General features: G+C 36.9%; 1 protein-coding gene across 1 annotated transcript in view; it reads left to right on the top strand.

The window, feature by feature from the left end:
• The window catches only part of LOC140158994 (extracellular matrix organizing protein FRAS1-like), a 233,186-nt gene that overhangs the window by 179,349 nt on the left and 33,968 nt on the right, over nucleotides 1-19,869 (top strand). The window contains exons 18-40 of the mRNA XM_072182295.1: nucleotides 1,395-1,535; nucleotides 1,940-2,083; nucleotides 2,521-2,676; nucleotides 3,457-3,600; nucleotides 4,185-4,328; nucleotides 4,907-5,047; nucleotides 5,513-5,653; nucleotides 6,520-6,660; nucleotides 7,386-8,065; nucleotides 8,837-8,996; nucleotides 10,333-10,511; nucleotides 10,790-10,912; nucleotides 11,719-11,974; nucleotides 12,211-12,871; nucleotides 13,650-13,812; nucleotides 14,189-14,321; nucleotides 14,921-15,108; nucleotides 15,944-16,180; nucleotides 16,945-17,125; nucleotides 17,258-17,446; nucleotides 17,782-17,901; nucleotides 18,503-18,807; nucleotides 19,334-19,816. Coding sequence (XP_072038396.1) covers nucleotides 1,395-1,535; nucleotides 1,940-2,083; nucleotides 2,521-2,676; nucleotides 3,457-3,600; nucleotides 4,185-4,328; nucleotides 4,907-5,047; nucleotides 5,513-5,653; nucleotides 6,520-6,660; nucleotides 7,386-8,065; nucleotides 8,837-8,996; nucleotides 10,333-10,511; nucleotides 10,790-10,912; nucleotides 11,719-11,974; nucleotides 12,211-12,871; nucleotides 13,650-13,812; nucleotides 14,189-14,321; nucleotides 14,921-15,108; nucleotides 15,944-16,180; nucleotides 16,945-17,125; nucleotides 17,258-17,446; nucleotides 17,782-17,901; nucleotides 18,503-18,807; nucleotides 19,334-19,816 — 5,210 coding nt within the window. The remainder of the gene's footprint in view (nucleotides 1-1,394; nucleotides 1,536-1,939; nucleotides 2,084-2,520; nucleotides 2,677-3,456; nucleotides 3,601-4,184; nucleotides 4,329-4,906; nucleotides 5,048-5,512; nucleotides 5,654-6,519; nucleotides 6,661-7,385; nucleotides 8,066-8,836; nucleotides 8,997-10,332; nucleotides 10,512-10,789; nucleotides 10,913-11,718; nucleotides 11,975-12,210; nucleotides 12,872-13,649; nucleotides 13,813-14,188; nucleotides 14,322-14,920; nucleotides 15,109-15,943; nucleotides 16,181-16,944; nucleotides 17,126-17,257; nucleotides 17,447-17,781; nucleotides 17,902-18,502; nucleotides 18,808-19,333; nucleotides 19,817-19,869) is intronic.

Here is a 19,869-nt window from a genome sequence, read left to right on the forward strand (position 1 = left end):
GCAGCTTGATCAGCGAATGAGGTGCCGATGTGATGGTGACATGATTCAATTAGCCAATCAGAACCCATCTGTGTTTACAAACAGCACCAAATCGGCAGACCACTGAAAAACCTTGTTAAAAACTATAGATCCCATTTTAAATCTGAACACAGATCCACAAATTTTAAGTTAGGACTTCAAAATGTGAGTGGTTCGGCTTATTATTATCTTAAAAATAAAAAGAATATTAATATTTTGTAAAGCTTACTATAAATATACTTTGAAATCAGACAATTGCAAGCGAGCTGATATCGCTACAAATCAGTCCTTTGCAATGTGTATCTATAATGTTTGTCTGATAAGCGATAGCACTTGTAGCTGTCTGCAGAAGCAAATGTGCTAAGTGAAAATGAAATATGGATTTGTGAGTTAAGGGGTGAATCATATGTTATATAGTGACAATTATTTCCTGCACGGAGCCAGATTTAGGGACCACAATTTTATTTGGGTATTTAATGGTTCATAACATGTATCAGGTTACAGGCAAATTTGGATGAATTTATTTGTTTACTAGAAATAATTCTAGATGGGATAGTTGGATGTGGTCAATAAAATTTGATCTATAAATACACTGCCTGCTTTCTTCTTTTTATGGGTTCTCAAATTTGATTGAGCTTCAGGCAAAGTTATCAATGTCTTCAATCGGAGTGAATTTATGCCAGCCATCATTTCACACCATACAATATATTTACATAAAGTCCAAGGTAGAGGGTTTGAATTTCAGTCCAAAACAAAAAATCAGAACACAGATAGTGTGAAGCTGTCAACCAGTTGGCCTTTCAACGATCTATTTTGACTTCGCACTACGATGATGATTATGCAACAGATACAAATGAATATGCAACAGATAAAATAAATATACAACAAGATGCAAATGATATGCAAATGATCTGTGTTTCTATTATTAACACTGGCTTCTTTTGTTATTTTCTCGTAAATACTTTGATGGATTTCAATGGGACTTGGACACAATGGCCCTTAGGTACATTGACATGTGTGATGTCAAATGCCATCTAGGAGTCACTTAATGAGGTCATTTTGCAATTATATTTATTTATTTATTTTTTCCTTTTTTATTTTTTTTACGAACCATGCAAGCCTAAAAGTTTGTTTGGGTTATATTAGGCCAAAAAAATGAGACTCATAACAATGTGTATTGATATAGAATGGCATGCACGTAGTTGGTGCAAGACTGGTGCTTCTGTAAAGTAGCATAAGTGGTGACTTTATTGATGAGCACAGTAACAAAAATCAAATAATTTTCGCCTGTCATAAGCCGAACAAACTTTAGCAGAGACACATTTTACGCACTATGTAATTTACTAATCTACTTGTTTTTGATTACTTGTTAACAGCTTGCAACCCAACTTGCCTGGAATGTTCAGGTACTGGTATAGATGAGTGCACATCATGCAGGTCACCTCTAGTACTCAGAAGAGGTTATTGTGTCAGGCAATGTGGGGAAGCACAGTATGAATCCAATCTCATTTGTTCAGGTAAGAATTATTAGTATAATCTTTTTGTCATAAGATTTATTTTTCATCAACATTGCCTCTTTGGAAAAACTAATTACTGGCATACAGTTTGATATTGTACATATAAGTATTAAACACTCTTCATGGGTACGACTGCAAATGACAAGTTCTAAATTTTCTTTTAAAGTTCAAAAATTTCAGATTTGTCAATTTTTGTGACCATATTTAGAATCAGCATGAAAAATGCATTCAAATGAGTACAAACAAGCCTAGTATTGGTTCAGTGGTTCTTGAGATAGCTCTTGGTATTTTGAGAAAATATCTTAAGACTTTTCATGTTGAAGCCTACATAGGGCTAGCACGAAATGTATAATTGCTACAAAGTAGTCTCAATCTCATCAATATTTTGCTTTCTTTGATTCCAGATTGTCATCCAAGTTGTTCCATGTGTAGCGGACCCGGAGAGAGTGACTGTACATCTTGTGTGGGAGGATATTTTCCACAGGAAGGAAGATGTCCATCAAGCTGTCCATTTGCTCAATTCAACAATGGACTTGGTACTTGCGAATGTAAGTTTTATTTTATAGATTGTCTAGGATTTAAAACAATTACAAGGAAGGAACCAAGTTTTGTCCCAACTTCCATTTTTGTAGCCTGCCCCTTTTAAGGGTTATAAAATTGTCCTTGACAATGTCGAACTTGGTTCTTGTGAATGAAAGTTATATTTCACAAATATTCTAGGATATAAAACAATTATAAGATAGGAATACTGTTTTGTCACAACTTATTTTTGAGGGTTTTAAATTTGTTTTTGATCTGTAACTTCAGTTTGATATTTCAAGTGAGCAGTTATAATTAAGCTCCATAATGAGCTTTAATAAGATTGATCATAATATTGATGAATGAATAAGCCTTATAGCAATTCCTTACATGAAATTAAATTGATGCCATATTGTTTGATGCATTTTATTTCTAATTTTAACCAATTGTGCTTTTTTCCTTGTAGCTTGCGATTCCCAGTGTGGCGCTTGTTTCCCTGATAGAGCTGGTCGTGGTAGTCTATGTACGCAGTGTCTTGATGGTGCTGTCTATCCACTAGGCGACACCTGTGTACCTGACTGTGGTATTGGATATTATCTAGATATCTTTTCTGCTTGTGGCGGTAAGGTTAACTTTGATTAATGTTACTGTTGGGTTTGTGGGTTCTTTTAAAGTAATCACACAGAACAAACATGTGCTACTGTCATAATATTATTTGGTGGAATGAAATCATTAGTGATGGGCGCATTGATCTCACTATCAACTTAAGGGCACATCACACTATATTGGTGGTTGACTATCACATGCATCACAGTTACTCTTCTGAATGTTTTCATTCTGTAAGTCAATGGAGTCAGTGTGCAATTCAAATATTACAATGATATGTATAGTTCTTCTGCTTCTTTATCTTCTTCATTCTTTTTTGTTTTTATTCCTTTTTTATTATCTTCTTTGTTCTTCTTCTTCATGGCTCTTCCTCTTGCTTCTTGGTTCTGAAAAATTACAATACATCGTTGATGGGCACCTATGTGCTTGTGGCCCCTGAACATGTTTAAAACAAAACTTCCAACAGGTAACATAGGTTTTGTTTTAAACATGTTCAGGGGCCAATAACACATAGTAGGTTTTTCCTACCCAACGACGACATGCTGGTGTTTGAATGTGCTATCTCTTCAGGTCACATTACTATTAAACTGTTAACTGCTTATTCAGCTGACACTGATATATATTGAAATAATGCGCTTCAATAGGATTCACAACAGATCTTTTCAGCATCCCCATATCAATTCCTTGGATTGGATGGTTTAAAACTTTGCTACTTAATTTGCATAATTTACAAGTGTTAAAAGATACAAAATTGTGATATTTGAAGTTTCTTGTTTTTCGTATTTTGCTTTTACAGAGTGTCATTCATCATGCCGCACCTGTGATGGACCAGGCGTGTATGAATGTTCATCATGCTATGCAGGTCATGTACTAACACACAATGGTATGTGTGGTGACAGATGCTATGAAGGTTTCTTTGAAGAGAATGGAGTTTGCAAAGGTAATGTAGTTGCACCGTTGCTTTTTATGTATGTTGCAAAGTGTAAATTATTGTTGTTGCTTATCATATTAGCAGTTTTTGATTTTATGATTAGAGGTTAATGACTGTGCATCTTGAGGGTATTGTTAAAACTTTGGAACTGAGGTGTATTCTGAGGTACAAGCAAAATGTTTAAAATTTTCACAAAATCTGAAAAATAACTGATGCAAAGTCATTAACCTCATTCATAACGTGTCACTTTTAACTTTTCATCTTCCTCACATTTTCTTCTTTTATGTTTGAATACAAAATACAATTTTAACTTTGTCTTTCATTTTCACTGTAAAAAACGAATAGCCAATAGAGGCATACCACCAGTGACCAATCACACTAGCATGCAATCTTGCAACGTCCAAATTGTTTGATCGCATAACATGTCACATTGTCACATAGATTAGATTAGATATTCAGATTGGGTTAGGTGGCAACTTGTAGTATCTCCTTTTGAGGTTTTAGATTCAGATTAGCTTATGAACCGCAAGTTGTACTTCAATTATGAGAATAATTCCTTGCTCTAACCTGTTTTTGTGTGTTATTTATTACAGCCTGCCAGGAAGGTTGCCTACAGTGCACCAACCCACATGATTGTCTAGTTTGTCGTAGTCCAAATGATGTGGTGCAGTTTGGAGAGTGTTCTCCCACTTGTGCAGAACAGTACTTCTTAGACCCAGCAACTCGAATGTGTAGAGGTAAACAATTTGTTTGCAGTAATTAAACTATAGTCCAACTTCTTTTATTCTGCCATAATGGGAGTAAGCATTGGCTGGTTGAGTGACACATACAAAAAAGTGAACAGGGCATCCTATGATCTGTTGCGTTCAGAAATTTCAGTCATCGCGATAAATCGTAAGCAAACCGTAACTGAGTTTGATTGGCAGTTGATGTCAGATGGGAAATAGTTTCTTTATTTCTGACTCCGATTATAAATGCTTCAGAACATGAAATTAAGGTGTGAAAGTATGAAAAAAAATTTCTATGAACATCACATAATGGATAAAAGAGAGATCCATATAAAGAGGTCGGGATAAGAGAGGTTGGACTGAATACCTTTTTACCTCTCCTTGTCAATACTGTTAAACGTCCACAACCAAAAAAGAAGAAGAAGAAAAAAACCATAACTCTCCTAAACCAAAAACAAGTCGATACCTTACAACCTGGGTACCACCCAAGCCACCTGTAGTAGGTTGTTAAATGCAAATAAAACAGATAAGTCAGTCTTAATATATTTTACATAGTATCGTACATTTTGTTTCACTTTGCCGTATAGAATGTGATTGGAGTTGCAATTCTTGCAGTGGACCTACTGAGAATGATTGTCTACAGTGTATGAATAGACTGAGACTAAGAGATGGAGCTTGTGTGTCCAACTGTGATCAGGGATACTATGAGTTAAATGGCATGTGTAAAGGTAGGTGTAAACAACATTGCAGTAGAGTCAGGAGGAGTGGAATTTTGTGCTTGGTTTTAACATGCATATGGCAGCCAAAGTGACACTTCATTTCGCCTGAATAGGGTCAAATGTATGGTACATGAATTGTACAAAGATGTTATCTAAATTGTATGGATTTTGCCCAAAAATATGTCCGTATCCATCAAAATGAGGTAGGAATATATTGCCAGAAACTGCCATATCAATGTATAAATGTGGCATTCTGTGATCATCTGCACATAATAGAAAACATAACCGTCACATGGCCGAGTTTACATCACTGGAAAAGGTCTATAGTCTGTTTCCTGTGAAAAGTACACATTGGGCTTTTAGCCACACCTTGGGTGTTTATCTTATTTCAAATGTGGCAACTGATTTTAAGTTTTCCTTAACAATTTCAATACTCATTTAAAAAATAAATAATTTTTTTTTATAATCCTGCAGAATGTGGTGCTGAATGTGCAACCTGCTCCTCTCAGGGGGTATGCAGGTCATGTAACCCTCCACGACTGTTGCTAGGTGATGAGTGTGTGATGAACTGCCCACCAGGATATGTGAGCGACTATTCAACCCATGTGTGCAGAGGTAAGTTGATGTTTTGCCTATGACTTTGACCAATACGATGATGTGGTAATGATATGGGGATGCTGATAGTGATGATGATGATGATGATAATGGTGATATTAATGGTGTTGTTAAGGTTATTATTAACTATTTTAAACTGTTGTGATTTGGTAGTTCACAGCATCTTACGAATGGTAGTGAGCTTTGGCAAAAACTGCATTGCTCATTTCATAGCGAGCGTGTAGAAGAATTAAAATATCACAGATATACTTTTGTAGGTGATGCGGTTCTTGAGTTACATTGTAAAGAGGGCTGAAACAACAACACTTTTGTAAAACGTACATAACTCATTATTAACAATAAATTAAGCAAGTTTGCAAAGTATACGATTTGTAGAATGAACTTTTGCTAAACATCAAGGTGTTATTTTTCAATAATATATTGACCTAGATAATGAAAATCGATTTTTTAGGTTGCTTCGACCAACAATATCTCGTCTACCCTTAAGACCTGTTAATTGATGATGATGGTGATGATATTAATGATGTTTTAAGACCTGTTAAATGATGATGATGGTGGTGATATTAATGATGTTGTAAAACCTTGTTAAATGATGTCCTTTGGCCACGGTAGGGTGTGTAAACAGCCAGGTATTACCCTTATCAGAGCATGCTGTGAGATCTTTGTCATCACCAGCATCTACCCCAGAATTCAAATGAAGAAAGCAGATAATTGAATATGATCGAGCCACCACCTGGGATCGAGGTGGGGGCATCAGAATTGAAGACATTAACCACTGGACCATGCCGCTCTCTCACACAAAGACATATTTGTATATTATTTGTAACATTACTTAATTTCAATCCATTTGTTTTTATATTTTTTAGAATGTCCTCCAAGTTGTATAGAATGTGACACTCCAGACCAGTGTAGTAGCTGCATTGGAGGAACCTTCCTATTACGAGGCCAGTGTGTGACACAGTGTGGCAACCACTATTTCTCAGATATCATCAAAAATGTGTGTGAATGTGAGTATACATTCAGACAAAGATTATTTACTTTTATATGTGTAAATTCTGTTTTTGACTTAAATGGTGGACTACAGTATACTGAGTGGGCCTCTAGGCACTTTCTTGCCACTGTTAGTGCATAAGCGGTGTTCTGATCGGCCAATTTACTCACGTCATGGCAGCATCTTGTTTTCTTAATAAGGTGCATAGTATATATTACCCCGGGATATATTAATGAAGGATAATACCGCATAGTCCTGGGATGACCAGTTCCTTTTACTTGATACACAGGGTGTGCGTGACACAGTACAATGTTCAAAAGTAATTATTATTTTAATTTTGCAGTACTTCATATATTATTGTAGTTGCAATGTTCAATGTGAAGGTTGTAAAAAGCAATTCAAAAGGGGCATATTCTGAAGTCACTGATGCTTGCTGCATCTAGGCTTGGCCCAGTGAGTGGAGTAGCTCATTCAGTATGCATTAAAAAGTGACAGATTATCCAAGCATCATAAATGATGAATAAATTAATTTGTTTTACTCCAGTTAAGGGGAGACTGAACATGAGAAATAGCCAAATAGTGCAAATATCATCATTTTGAGTTATTTTCGGATTAAAATACTTTAGAAATAAAGCTATTATTTGCTTTTATATTTGAGCTCAATCAGCCATTTGGTTCTCGAGCAATAACAAATCAAAGCGAGATACAAACTTACAACATATCGTGTATTTTTTTTTACAGTGAATGTGTATCCACCCGAGATCTATGTGAACGGTTCCATCACAAGTGACATCGGAGGAACCACCATCATTGACACGTCATTCCTCACTGCATATGATCCCGACACAGATACAGAAAATCTCTATTTCATCGTTCTAAACCCACCTACAAATGGCGAACTCATCAAAATTGTACGGGGACAGGACGTCATCATGCAAGCTAGGGATAGCTTCACCTTCGAACAACTGGACGATGATAGTATCCGCTTTATCCACAACCCAAAAAGTGAACTTTTAGGATTCATGACTCTGAAGGTCAACGATCGACAGTATGATTCGGAGGTTCACGACATAGGAATACTTGTGGTGTCACCCGAGGCACCGTATGTGACACGGAATGAGCCCCTTGTGGTCGAAGAAGGGGATTATGGGACAATCGCATCAGGCATTAATCTTCAAATTCAAGATAAGGATAATCCGGAAACTGTTACCATTACCAGTATAGAAGGACCAAATCATGGTAGACTGTTGAAATTCCCAGAGAGGACAAGATCTATTGAATTCACTCTGGATGATCTAAGGACTGGTAATATACGATATGCTCACGATGGTAGTGAAACGCAACACGATGCCGTCTTGTTTCAAGTGACGGATGGACATAATGTTATCAATGTGCTCTTCACTATTCATATCATACCACAGGTAGGTGGTAATTTCTTTGTAAAATCAATCTTTGCTGATGTGAATATTGCAAAGCTACTTTTATATTTTCATTAAGGAGGGTAATCCCATCAATGAAACACTAATCTCCCTGGGCCCATACAAGAGCTGTGCATGTATTTGTAAATAGAATTATTGAATTGGCCTTCAAAATTTACATCTACATGTAACTGACAATTTTTTTTGTTCAAACTGCAATCTCGTTAATCCATTTGAGGACCTTCTTAAATTTTTAAATATCTGCTACATACATTTATTGGGTTTTACAAAAATTGTTTACAGTTCAACCTGTTTTATCAGGTCATATTGGGATCAAGCATTGGCCGGATATGTGAAATGTCTGGATAAGTGAATTATATGTAATTTTGCATATGATGTCCAAAGTGTTAAATTTGACATCAAAATATTACTAAATATGGGGTAAAACACAAAGAGTTGGTATTTGAGTACTGTATGCAACATAGATATGACAACCTTCAAAATACTTCAGAGTTGATGGGTGTCAAGTATTAAAAAAATGTTTTCTTATGACGACCAAAGAGCCAGATAACAGAAAGATTTGTATAAAAGAGGGCTGGGTAAAGGAGCTTGTACTGTACTGAGATTGCTATTATTAGTACTATGAAGAATTTGGTACCCTAATCTATAGTGTTTTGATAATCTAGACTTCTGTATGCCAAGAAGATGTATGCTATCCTTAGACATTGTGGTTCATGTAATTTCAAATCATCTATTCCATGCATTTACCAACAGGACAATCAGGGTCCCATTTTGGTGAACAACATCATGGCTCGTGTAAGAGAAGGTGATATGGTGCCCATAACTAACAACCTACTGAAGGCAAAGGATGCTGACACGGCTGACTCGGATTTGATTTATACCCTCACTCCACCACTAAGTAACCCTAGAAATGGTAAGTTGGTAACAATTACTACGTGGGTTTGAGGACATACTGTATAGCAGGATATTTTTGCATGTTTTTTATTTTCACATTTTTCACATTTAATTTCAGAACCGTAAATTTAAAAAAGCCTGTGAAAATATATTGTGAACCTGTAGGCTTTAATATGTAACTGTTTGTAATTGCGAATTTAAGATACCACAAAACTGAACCAAACAGTTCAAATTGTGAAAAATTAATACCGCAAAAGGATCACACTTTACAGTATGTCTACCGGAATTAAATGAATAAAACAATGCCACACATTAAAAGGTCTTTGTAAGTTACCAACATTTATAAGGCAAGGATACTTTTATTCATAATTTGTGTCCCAATTTTGATCATGAATGAGGTAGAGTAGATTAAAATAGATCAGATATTGCCAAATGTTTATTGTACAATTCATAACCTCATTAATAAACGCGATGCGTGCGATCCAATCATATTTTATTATTTGCGAAAACGCAAACGCAAACCGAGGTCATTAATATCTCACAATTGACCGCAAAATGCGTAATTGTTCCAATGTCGCACACAATTGACTTCTGCGTCGCCGTGTTAATGCGTCCAACAAACTGCTTGTGGCGCTGGCTGCAGATTTGGATTGCGCGCTGCCATATTTGCACAGATTCTGATACGTACTTTTGTTATTGTTCGTCTTGTTTTAGCCTGATCGATTTTGGGAAAGGGAAGAAAAAAAAATTGTTTATTTTTACAAACTTTTGAGGAAAATTTTGTGTTATTTTGTAAAGTTAAAAGATCAAGGTGACGAAAGATGAATGAGGTTAATAACTTTGCATCGGTAATATAGGGCATTGTGAAAAATCTAAACATTTTGCTTTGGACCTCGGAATATTCCTCGGTTCCAAAGGCAAAATGTTTAGATTTTTCACAATGCCCTCCAAATTACCGATGCGCAGTTATTAACCTCTAATTGATAAAGTGGCAAGCCCTGTATATTTTGGTTGAAAAGTTGACATCGCTGAAGTTTTCCATGTGCCACTGAAACACAATATAAACCATACTTATCCTACAGTGAGGACTATAATGTCATTATCAGTGGATGAAGAATATTATGCTACTGCCTTCAGTGGTGATCATGTGCATTCCTTAATTATGCTATTGGCTGTTGAAACTCTCCACAACCAAGTCCATTAAAGATTTTCAGCTAGAGATAGTCAAGTGGTGGTACAAACTTGTAAAGCAAGACAACCACCTATGGAAGAAATACTTTGTGATCTTTGCGGTAGATTGATTATGACTTTGGAATGTGGATTTGATCACATGTTTCTAATTACTCTTGTTCTAGGTGATGTGTTAATGGTGGTTGCAATTCCCGAAGGAGGGCTACCAGAAGGATGGGAGGACCTTGACAATGGTCTGATGAGCAAGCGTCTCATGAGATTCAAGCAACAAGATATTGATGAAGGCAGGGTCTACTACAAACATTTTGGCATGGAGAGCACTTCAGATTATTTTATGTTTGAGGTGAGAAATGCATATAGAGTTACCTTCTACAGGGGCAACTCCACAAGAAATGGGTTGTAGTATTATTATCATAATACTGAAAGTATACTGAAATTTGTGATAAGTTAATTTTAACATGATCTGAAAATTGGCTGTAGATATAACAGTATTATGCAGAAAGTGGACTGCGGTTATGATTATATTATTCATGCTAAAATCATGTGAATAAGTATTTTGATACTGTCATGGTCATTAGAAAGTAACATCTTGGAACGCCCATTTTGGTATTTTCTTTTCAGATTGCTGATACTGCTAACCCACCTAATGTTCTGAGTGATCAAGCCTTTAATTTTGAAGTGTTTCCTAGCAATGATGAACCACCAAGACCAGTACAAGGCATCTCTCAACCCATCACTATGACTGTAAGTATCAGACAGCGCTGTGAGTGCGTGGGGTGGGGGGGAGGGGTGGTGTTCATATATTTTACCTTCAACCATGGGCTGTATACATTATTATTGAATAATTATGACAACAGGGACTGTGGATGGTCTTGGTCTGAGACCCTGCTCGGTAGATTCCTAACATTGTAAAAATACACATACCGTAAACATTCACCTAATGGCGCACCTGGGCTCCTTTGCCTTGGGGTAAATTTCATGTACAAATAGAGAGCGCCTTCCTCTAAAAATCCCAACAAGAATTGAGGGTATGTGCTCTTATTTGCTGGTAGAATTTTTTATGGGAGGGCACTTTTAGTTTGTGTCTAAAATTCAAGTTATGTCAAGTGAGCCCATAGTGCCATTAGACAAACGTTTATGGTATTAAAGAGCAAGTTCTCAGTGGACAAGACATGTCCTTGGTCTATTGTGACATGTTAAACGTGTGCATAAAGGTTCACAGTTCAAATGTGTGCATGTCCTCGACTGTGCAGTGTAAACTTCAGGAGGCAATTATGTCCACAGATGTAGGTGAATACATATATGTATGTTTGTGGGGAGGAGAGACGGGGGGGATTTTATAAGTATACAGGTGTGGGTGTTTCTATAATCACATCAATTCATAAGAGATGTGACACTATGCACAACATAACTGTGGACAAACCTCTCACTCAGTGATGCATTAATGTCTTAATGTATTTCTTGCCTTGACAAGAATTTTTAATAGCAATTATTTTTTAAAGAATTTACAATCATTAATGACACCCTTACAATCTTGTTACCCTCGCCAGGTTCTTGAAGGACAGATATCGCCCATCACTCGCTCACACCTTGCCTTCACTGATCCTGATAGTCCAGATCCAGAGCTTGTCTACAACATCACCCAGCCATTGTTGTCAGGTCAAGGTACCATAGAACATCTGGAGAGGCCATATAATCCACTGCTTCTCTTCACACAAGCAGACTTGAATGCTGAGAAGGTGGTGTACAGGCCTCCTCCAACAGAGATTGGTAGCAGTGCTCAGCAGTACCAGTTTTATTTTACTGGTAGGTACCACTGTATAAACATCTTTGTGCCATTTATGACAAATTGAAGATGTGAATACTTGTATTGGCTATATCTCAAATAAAAAATTAGCGACAATCGACTGGTTTAGCTTGATCATATCACATAATATTTGCTCTATTTGTTAATGATCCTTGAAGCATCGAAGCATTCAAACCTACATGAAAAATACACTAAATAAGAGCGAAAACATTCTCTCTTTTCATTCTTAATCCAGTATCTGACAGCGTACCAGGAGGCAACATGATCGGACCTCTACCATTCGTCATCAGCATCGTTCCTATCAACAACGCAGCCCCTACCTTCAGCAATCCTAATCCTCAGCTCCAGGGCGAAAGAGGCAAGCTTATCAACATCCGGCCATACCTTACAGACGTAGTCGACCTGGACACTCCTCTTCAAGACCTGACCTACTCCATCTTAAGCGAGCCCAGTAGTGGATACATCGTCAAGAACGGTTATCTGTATTTAGTAAGAGGGGATGAATTCACGCACCAAGAATTACTGAGAGATTCTTTCCATTATATTCACGATGGCTCATTATCTGAGCAAGATAGCTTCAAAGTTTCTGTTAGTGATGGGTCCCATACCAACAGCATCACCCTCAGCATCTCTACAATCTTCCCCGATACCAGCAGCCCTACCGTTGATACCACTGCATCGTTATCTCTCTTCATCCCGGAGGCTAGCATAGCAACCATCAGTAGGGAGCACCTCTCTTTTATGGATGATGATTCTATCGATAGTGAGATTATCATCAAGCTTCATTCGGTACCAAAGCGAGGTGTGATTCAGAAACAAGTAACAGGGGACCAGTATGTAGATCTCGCTGTTGGGGATACGTTTACTCAGCAAGATATTGAGTCTTACAATATCAGGTGAGTACAGTTTGTGTCTTATTAACAAGGATATTAAAATTAGAATTCCAAAGCTAAACATAATTCATGGTAGTGTGGTTGGATTCATGCAGAAAGTGTGGTTTCTGGAGCATTTAAAAAAATTCCTTTCAAATACCCTCCCACTATAGGTTTTCAATACGAGTCTCTTAAAGAGAATGGTACATGCGCAGTAGACATGCAAAGGAAACTGTTAGCAATGTTTTTATAAAGAACACTTTAATATAGTAAATGACCAGTCTCACCCCCTTTGTCTGGTAACTGGTCTAGGGGTGAATGTGTATATGTGACCCATCACATCAAAACCACTTCACAGTAGAAATGAATGGAGATTTAAACACTAGGATAAACTGCTGTTTTTTAGCTTCAAAATGACACCTTACTTGTTGAAATCAGATATAGTAAAAAACGTTTTTATGAGGCAAAAGAAGCTCAAATTTCCTTTTTCCTTTATATTTTCTCATCTTCTTTCATTGTTATCTGCTATTAAAGCCAACTGCGAAGTGGTCAGTTTTGATGGGTCACATATCATAGAACAAAAGCAGAAAATAGTGATGTTTGCCAGATGTGAATACAAATATGCACATACACATCAAAATAAAGGCAACAAGTCTTGATAATTAATTGGTGGAGAGATATATGTAAACATGATTGTAAACATCCCACTTTGTTAGAATATACATGTACAGTATTTAAAAGCTAAACAAGTTATTTTCTTTCACATACTTATAATCTTAATGTAATTTTTTGTCCATGCCAGGTATATTGCTGATGAGGAGATAGGCAGTCAACCACTAGGAGATCTCATCTATTTCAATGTGACAGATGCTAATGGGAATACACTAGATAAACAAGTGTTCAGTATCACTATAACACCAGTAAACAACCAGCCACCACAGGTCACTGTGTTGTATAATATATTGGTAAGTTATTACAATTATTATTTATTTATTTCAACTTTCTTTATACAGGGTAGCTCCTTCAGTGTAAGAGTACTGTTATTCTTGGAGGCCCTGTGACATACAGGGTGTAATTTAATTAAATATTACACAATATTATAAGAAAACATACAAAACCATTATAAAGAAATTACAAGAATCAAGAAAAAATATTGTTTCTACCATAGGTAAATTATAATGATACCAGTATTTCAAATCCGCAGTGTGCAGTGTAGAAGCTCTACATTTTTACAGCCCTCTACATGTAGCTATGTTACTAAGCTAACTCTTATCGACATAAAGAATAGGTATATGATGTAGTATTAATCTTTATGTGACATATTTTGATACTTTTTGATAGGCTGTTGAAGGTACCAGAGAACCCATCTCATCATTCCATATCCGAGCCTCAGATATCGACACCAGAATTACTCAGCTTACTGTAGTCATTGATGCACCACCTAGCTTTGGACATCTGGAAAACATCAAATCACGTAAGTAATTAAAGTCATATCATAATTTTTTTTAGCTGTAGTCTGTGTATGTGTGTGTAGCGCAGTGGTATAAAAAACGTGATCTATTGTGTATGTAGATTGAATCACATCAGTATTGAATTGATTGCAACTGCTGGTGACCATCGACTCAACAGACACTGGCAGCCACATGCATATACCAAATTTGCAATACCCAGCAATTTGTCTTCATTCAGGCTCTATAGTGTGTAACTTTTAATTAAAGGTCCTTGACCCAATCGATAGCTCATCCCCCATTTTTCTTCATCAACAAACAGATTTGGTATATTGTTCTCATTACCACCGTAAAATTTGACACTCGAGATATGTTTCGTTTAGATGGTGTGAACAAAAGCATGCGATGGTGTGAACAAAAGCATGGATCGGGTAACCATGCCGGAAGTGTAACATATTTTTTTAATGGTAGGCCTCAATGTAAGTTTAAAACAAAACATGAAAAGAAATTGGACCATGCCCCTTTAATCAAGACCCACTGGAATCTTAACTAACATTAACAAGCATGTATGTACTCATGATATATTTCAATATTTCTGTATTTCCCTCCATCTACATTTATATAGCACAAGGTTCTGAGTTACAGCAAGGAATCCCCATCACATCTTTCCGAGTTCAGGATCTGATAGACAATGTGATCTACTATGTACAAGATATCCATAAGAATATTGAACCAGTCCAAGATGGCTTCTTATTTCATGTCAATGATGGTGACAATGATTCACCACAGTATCAGTTCAATGTCACAATACAGGTAATGATCATGGAACTCCTAGTACCCTCGTCAGACTTGAGAGAATGCCTTATATTATTCTTGCAAAGTCATTAAGTATGAGTCATTCAGGAAAGGAAATAAAACAGCAAATCACACTGTTCATAGTGTAGTTTCAGTTGTAAATAAAGTTAAATTTATTTTCAGTGAAAAGCTGGTCATTCATCAGGTGTTTCCTTTTACAAAATAATTATTATAGGGAGGTAAATTTGTCACAAATTTCACCAAACTTACTGACAGTGTCTTAGCTAGCCACTTGCCTGGCCGTTATTTTAGATGGGGAGTTTGCTCCTGGGACGGGCAAAATTAATGCCTTTGACAGATGATATATTATAAATTGTATGTGTTGAGAAGCTAATTGACCTTTATATTAGACCAGATTTGTAGAACAAGGCCATATCAGCACATGTTCTCTTTGAACCCAATAGACTATAGACGTCTGGTAAATGTTTTAAAGGTCAAATTAGGACAGGCAATTTTATTCAAATGATGGGCAACCCTCAATTTCTTGCTAAGACCCTGCTTACTGATTGAACTATTTTCATGGAATACTGAAACCATACCGCGGAAACATGGCATGTTGCCTCAGGGGATCGACGCTAAGTCAGGGACCGCGTGAGCAAACTGAAAAATAGCGCAAACAGCGCGAGCGTACACAAAAGAAACTTCTCGCGTAAGATCAGCAATGTTGCCAGGTCTGAACGCTGTACCGGCGTCAGCTGAATTCGAGTACGCTTAGAGGGCACAGACATGGAAAATTCCAATCTGTGTATTAATAATCTAAGACTGAAACATACTCACTTATGCTCTTTCACAGCTAGCCAATGATGAGGAGCCTGAACTAATCACCACTCAGCTCTTCTTACCTGAAGGGGAAGGAGTAGTCATCTCAAATGTCTCCCTCTATGTCAGCGATCTTGATACACCAAATGAAGACCTCATGATCACCATCACACAGTACCCTAGCTATGGGAATCTGAGAAGGAGAGATCATCTGGAGTCAGTTATGCACACGGGGCGGATCCTGAGACCACAAGACCAGTTTACATATGATGTAAGGTTACTGATATGTGATACGAACAAATGTAAATGCAAAAGAGGCATAAAAGTTTCAGAAGATAGAGTAATGGAAATAAGATTGATAAGGAAGTTACCAATGTAAAAGTGTTCTTTATGTATAGGAAATAAGTGAACGAATAACAAATATGTGACATGGTCAAGGGGAATGAGTCACATGTCGACCCTGGTCGAAAATTAGTTTATATTTCTAAAGAGGATATTTAGAGCTTTCAGAAACTGAAAACCCCATGCTGATTTGACTTATTTTGCTAAGTTACGTCAATTTATCAATCGCTGAAAACAATATAAAACAAAAGAATTTTGACACCTTCTTTGCCAATATCTCAAAATCAATATTAGCGACATTCGACTCATTTCCCTTGATCGTGTCACATATAGTCATTTCATCCACTTCAAAAATACGATGTTAAATACATCTTAGCACTAATTTCACCCCAAGCGCACTCAACCACTTATAAAATATTCTGTAACCATTTCGAATCATTTTGCTTTCAATGACTTGTATTCAACCATTTTGCCCAAGAAAGCAATACTACACTGATGAGACTTGAACCACTCACCTTAAAACCTCAGGTGCATGGCATCAACTACAAACATACCTGCCCTCATTATTTTAAGGCAACGGAAAATGTGTTTAAAATATTTTGAGTTTATAGTGATAATATTGTAATCATATAATAATGCTTATGTGTGTTGATTTTAAACTACTAACAAACACATGTTGTTGGTTTCTTTCAGGACATCCTAGAAGAGCTTATAGTATACATCCATGATGGCTCTGATGTGGAGCATGATTCATTCACAGTCTCTGTCACAGATGGAGTATTCACAGCTGTCAATTCACTGAACATAATTATTGGTTTAATGAATGATGAGACACCAAGAATGACAGTCAATAGAGGATTACGTGTGCAAATGGGTAAGTTGCAGACTTCTAGTCTTGCTAAACAATAAATAATTGCTCATTTTCTAAACAGAATAAAAGTTGACACATTTTGTGTATCAAAATAATTGATAAGTGATTTTGTAAACCTTTTCTGTACATTTTCAGGTACCTCAACACCAATTACGCAAGAGGACCTTCTTGCTACGGATGTTGATTCAGATAACAAGCAGCTTATCTACACAGTGACTTCTGACCCCAATGTCGGCCATCTTACGTATCGTAAAAATGGTGTAGGATTTGATATCACGAGTGAGGGTCCAAAGAGTACATTCACACAGACGGATGTCAATAATGGTAAGTTGTAGTTTATTGTGATTTTTGATCCAATGTCAGCCATCAAACAGGATTTTAAAATAGTTCAAGATTAGGATTTTGTATCACAAGCAGTGAACCAGAGAGAGTGCCTTGAGCTGTTCCGGTTGGCATTCATACACCCCTATGGAAGACTTTACTTGAATCTCCCACGCAGGGAGTGTGAATTTCAAATGGGATTACCTGAATGGGTGATTCCATTTTAAACCTACACCCCATTGTACTTAAATAATATTTCACAAATAACCCGATTTGATTTTTTTTTCTCCAAAAATTTGCTTAACGACATGTCTTTTTTTTGTTTTGTTTTTATACAGAATTTGTCAAATATGTGCACGGTCAGCAAGATTCAGCCGGAACAGTAGTGTTCAAATTTACGTTATCAGATCCTGAAGGAAACCAACTTATTGATCAGTCTTTCCTCATCACTGTAATCGGTAAGTCTTGTTTAACCCATGAGAACTACCTGCAGATTGGCCAATAAGAGGTTTTCATTATCAATTGGACCAATCAGCAACATTGTTAGAATAATTTCACCACACCAAAAAATTGGGGTGAATTGACCAATCAGAGGCAATGTTAGATAGGCAGGTAGTGCTCAGGGAAGATTTCAAATGCTCTCTTCATCAATCATTGTGCGATTTAAAACACTCTATATCCTAATCATATGAACATGATTCTCACCAGGAAAAACATAAATGATCTAAAGTCCTGTGTTTATGAAAAGCTCACCATATGATGACAAAGCACTCGTAATTTGTTGGCAAAACTGAATCCTGCTCTGAAGTCGTGCGTGGTAGAATTGTACCTGTACCAGATGTTTATCGGAACCTTTTGAAATGAAATATCATAATCAGTTCACTATTAACAATAAGTATTGTTTTCTCTTTAGATAAAATTATAAATTGATTTTTAAACATGTAGATCTCTTCTGTATTAAACAGATAGAAGTAATTTGTAAACACTCTGAGCGCTATGCATAATTTGAAGGAAGCTTAAATTCCATACTTATGCCGATATTTGTGTATCATCTTACAGAGGATCGAGTTCCACCAAGGGTTGTAGAAAACAACGCCCTCACCTTAGACGAAGGTGCCGCCAAGATCCTCACCACAGAGTTCCTATCAGCTACAGACGTTGACAGCCAACCTGGAGACCTGCAGTACTTTGTTAGCAATCCACCAGAGCAAGGTCGACTGGAGCGTGCTGGTGCACCTGGTGTACCAGTGAATCAGTTCACTCAGGCTGATTTGGCTGCCAGGGCTATTAGTTATGTACATACAAGTGAATCAGAAGGAACAATGGATAGGTTTACATTCTCGGTTAATGACGGTACAAATCAGGTAAGGTCAAAGGTCAAATTATTTGAGCTGATCTTAGTTGAATTGTCAAAGTTGTGTATTCATTTTTGCGACATGAATTTGATATATTTTTAAGCACTCATTACCTGTTGAAAACTTGCCGTGTATTTTTCTTTTTGGAGGCAATATAGCTGTTTAAAATTGATGTGGTTTGCATTTTTATTTTAGTCTGAATTTAACAAGACAGTGTAGTTGCCACTATGTTAGTTGGAGTTACAACATTTTTGTTCTGTGTCCAATGTACCATCAATAACTGGCCTGATTTTTTTTTAAATTTCCACCTGGGAAGATAAGCTAAATTGCCCACAATTTCTCCATTTTGGAAGATTTTCCCCAGCTTAATGAAGCAGTGGATAATATATGTTGTGGCTATCTTATGAAATTAATTAATGTGTCATTTTTTTGCTGTTACTACCAAAATATTTCAACCTAAAATTTGATAGTTTTCCCTCCATAAAAGAGTAAGGCAAACAAAACAAATTATCAATACTATATTTATAATTTGCAGGTTACTCAAACATTCTACATCAACATAAGCCCAGTTGATGATTCCCTACCACTGGTAACAAACCTCGGTATGCGTGTCCAAGAAGGGATCCGTAAAACCATCACAGAATTTGAGCTGAAAGCTATCGACGAAGATACACCAGAAGACCAAGTCATGTTCACGATCCTCAGAGAGCCTCGTCACGGTACCATTGACTTCACGGCTGACGGAAGACGCCATGCGCCCACCGTGGCCTTCACCATGGCCGACTTGTATGAGAATCGCATCAGTTATAATCATGATGGTAGCAACACACTGGAAGATACATTTACATTCACCGTGTCTGATGGTACTAATCCTGTGTTTCTAGTGGAGGAGAATACAGATTTGGTGACGACGAGTACACCGCAAGAGTTCTTTATCAACGTGTTGCCAGTTGATGACGGGACGCCGAGAATTGTTTCTAACCTGGGTCTTTATTATCTGGAATATGTGGAGGATAGGGTGAGTGTAGTACTAAGTAATCAATAGGATCTTTGCCTAAATTTGGTCAGTGC

This window comes from Amphiura filiformis, chromosome 8, assembly GCF_039555335.1.
Source record: "Amphiura filiformis chromosome 8, Afil_fr2py, whole genome shotgun sequence".
Classification (NCBI taxonomy): Eukaryota; Metazoa; Echinodermata; class Ophiuroidea; order Amphilepidida; family Amphiuridae; genus Amphiura; species Amphiura filiformis.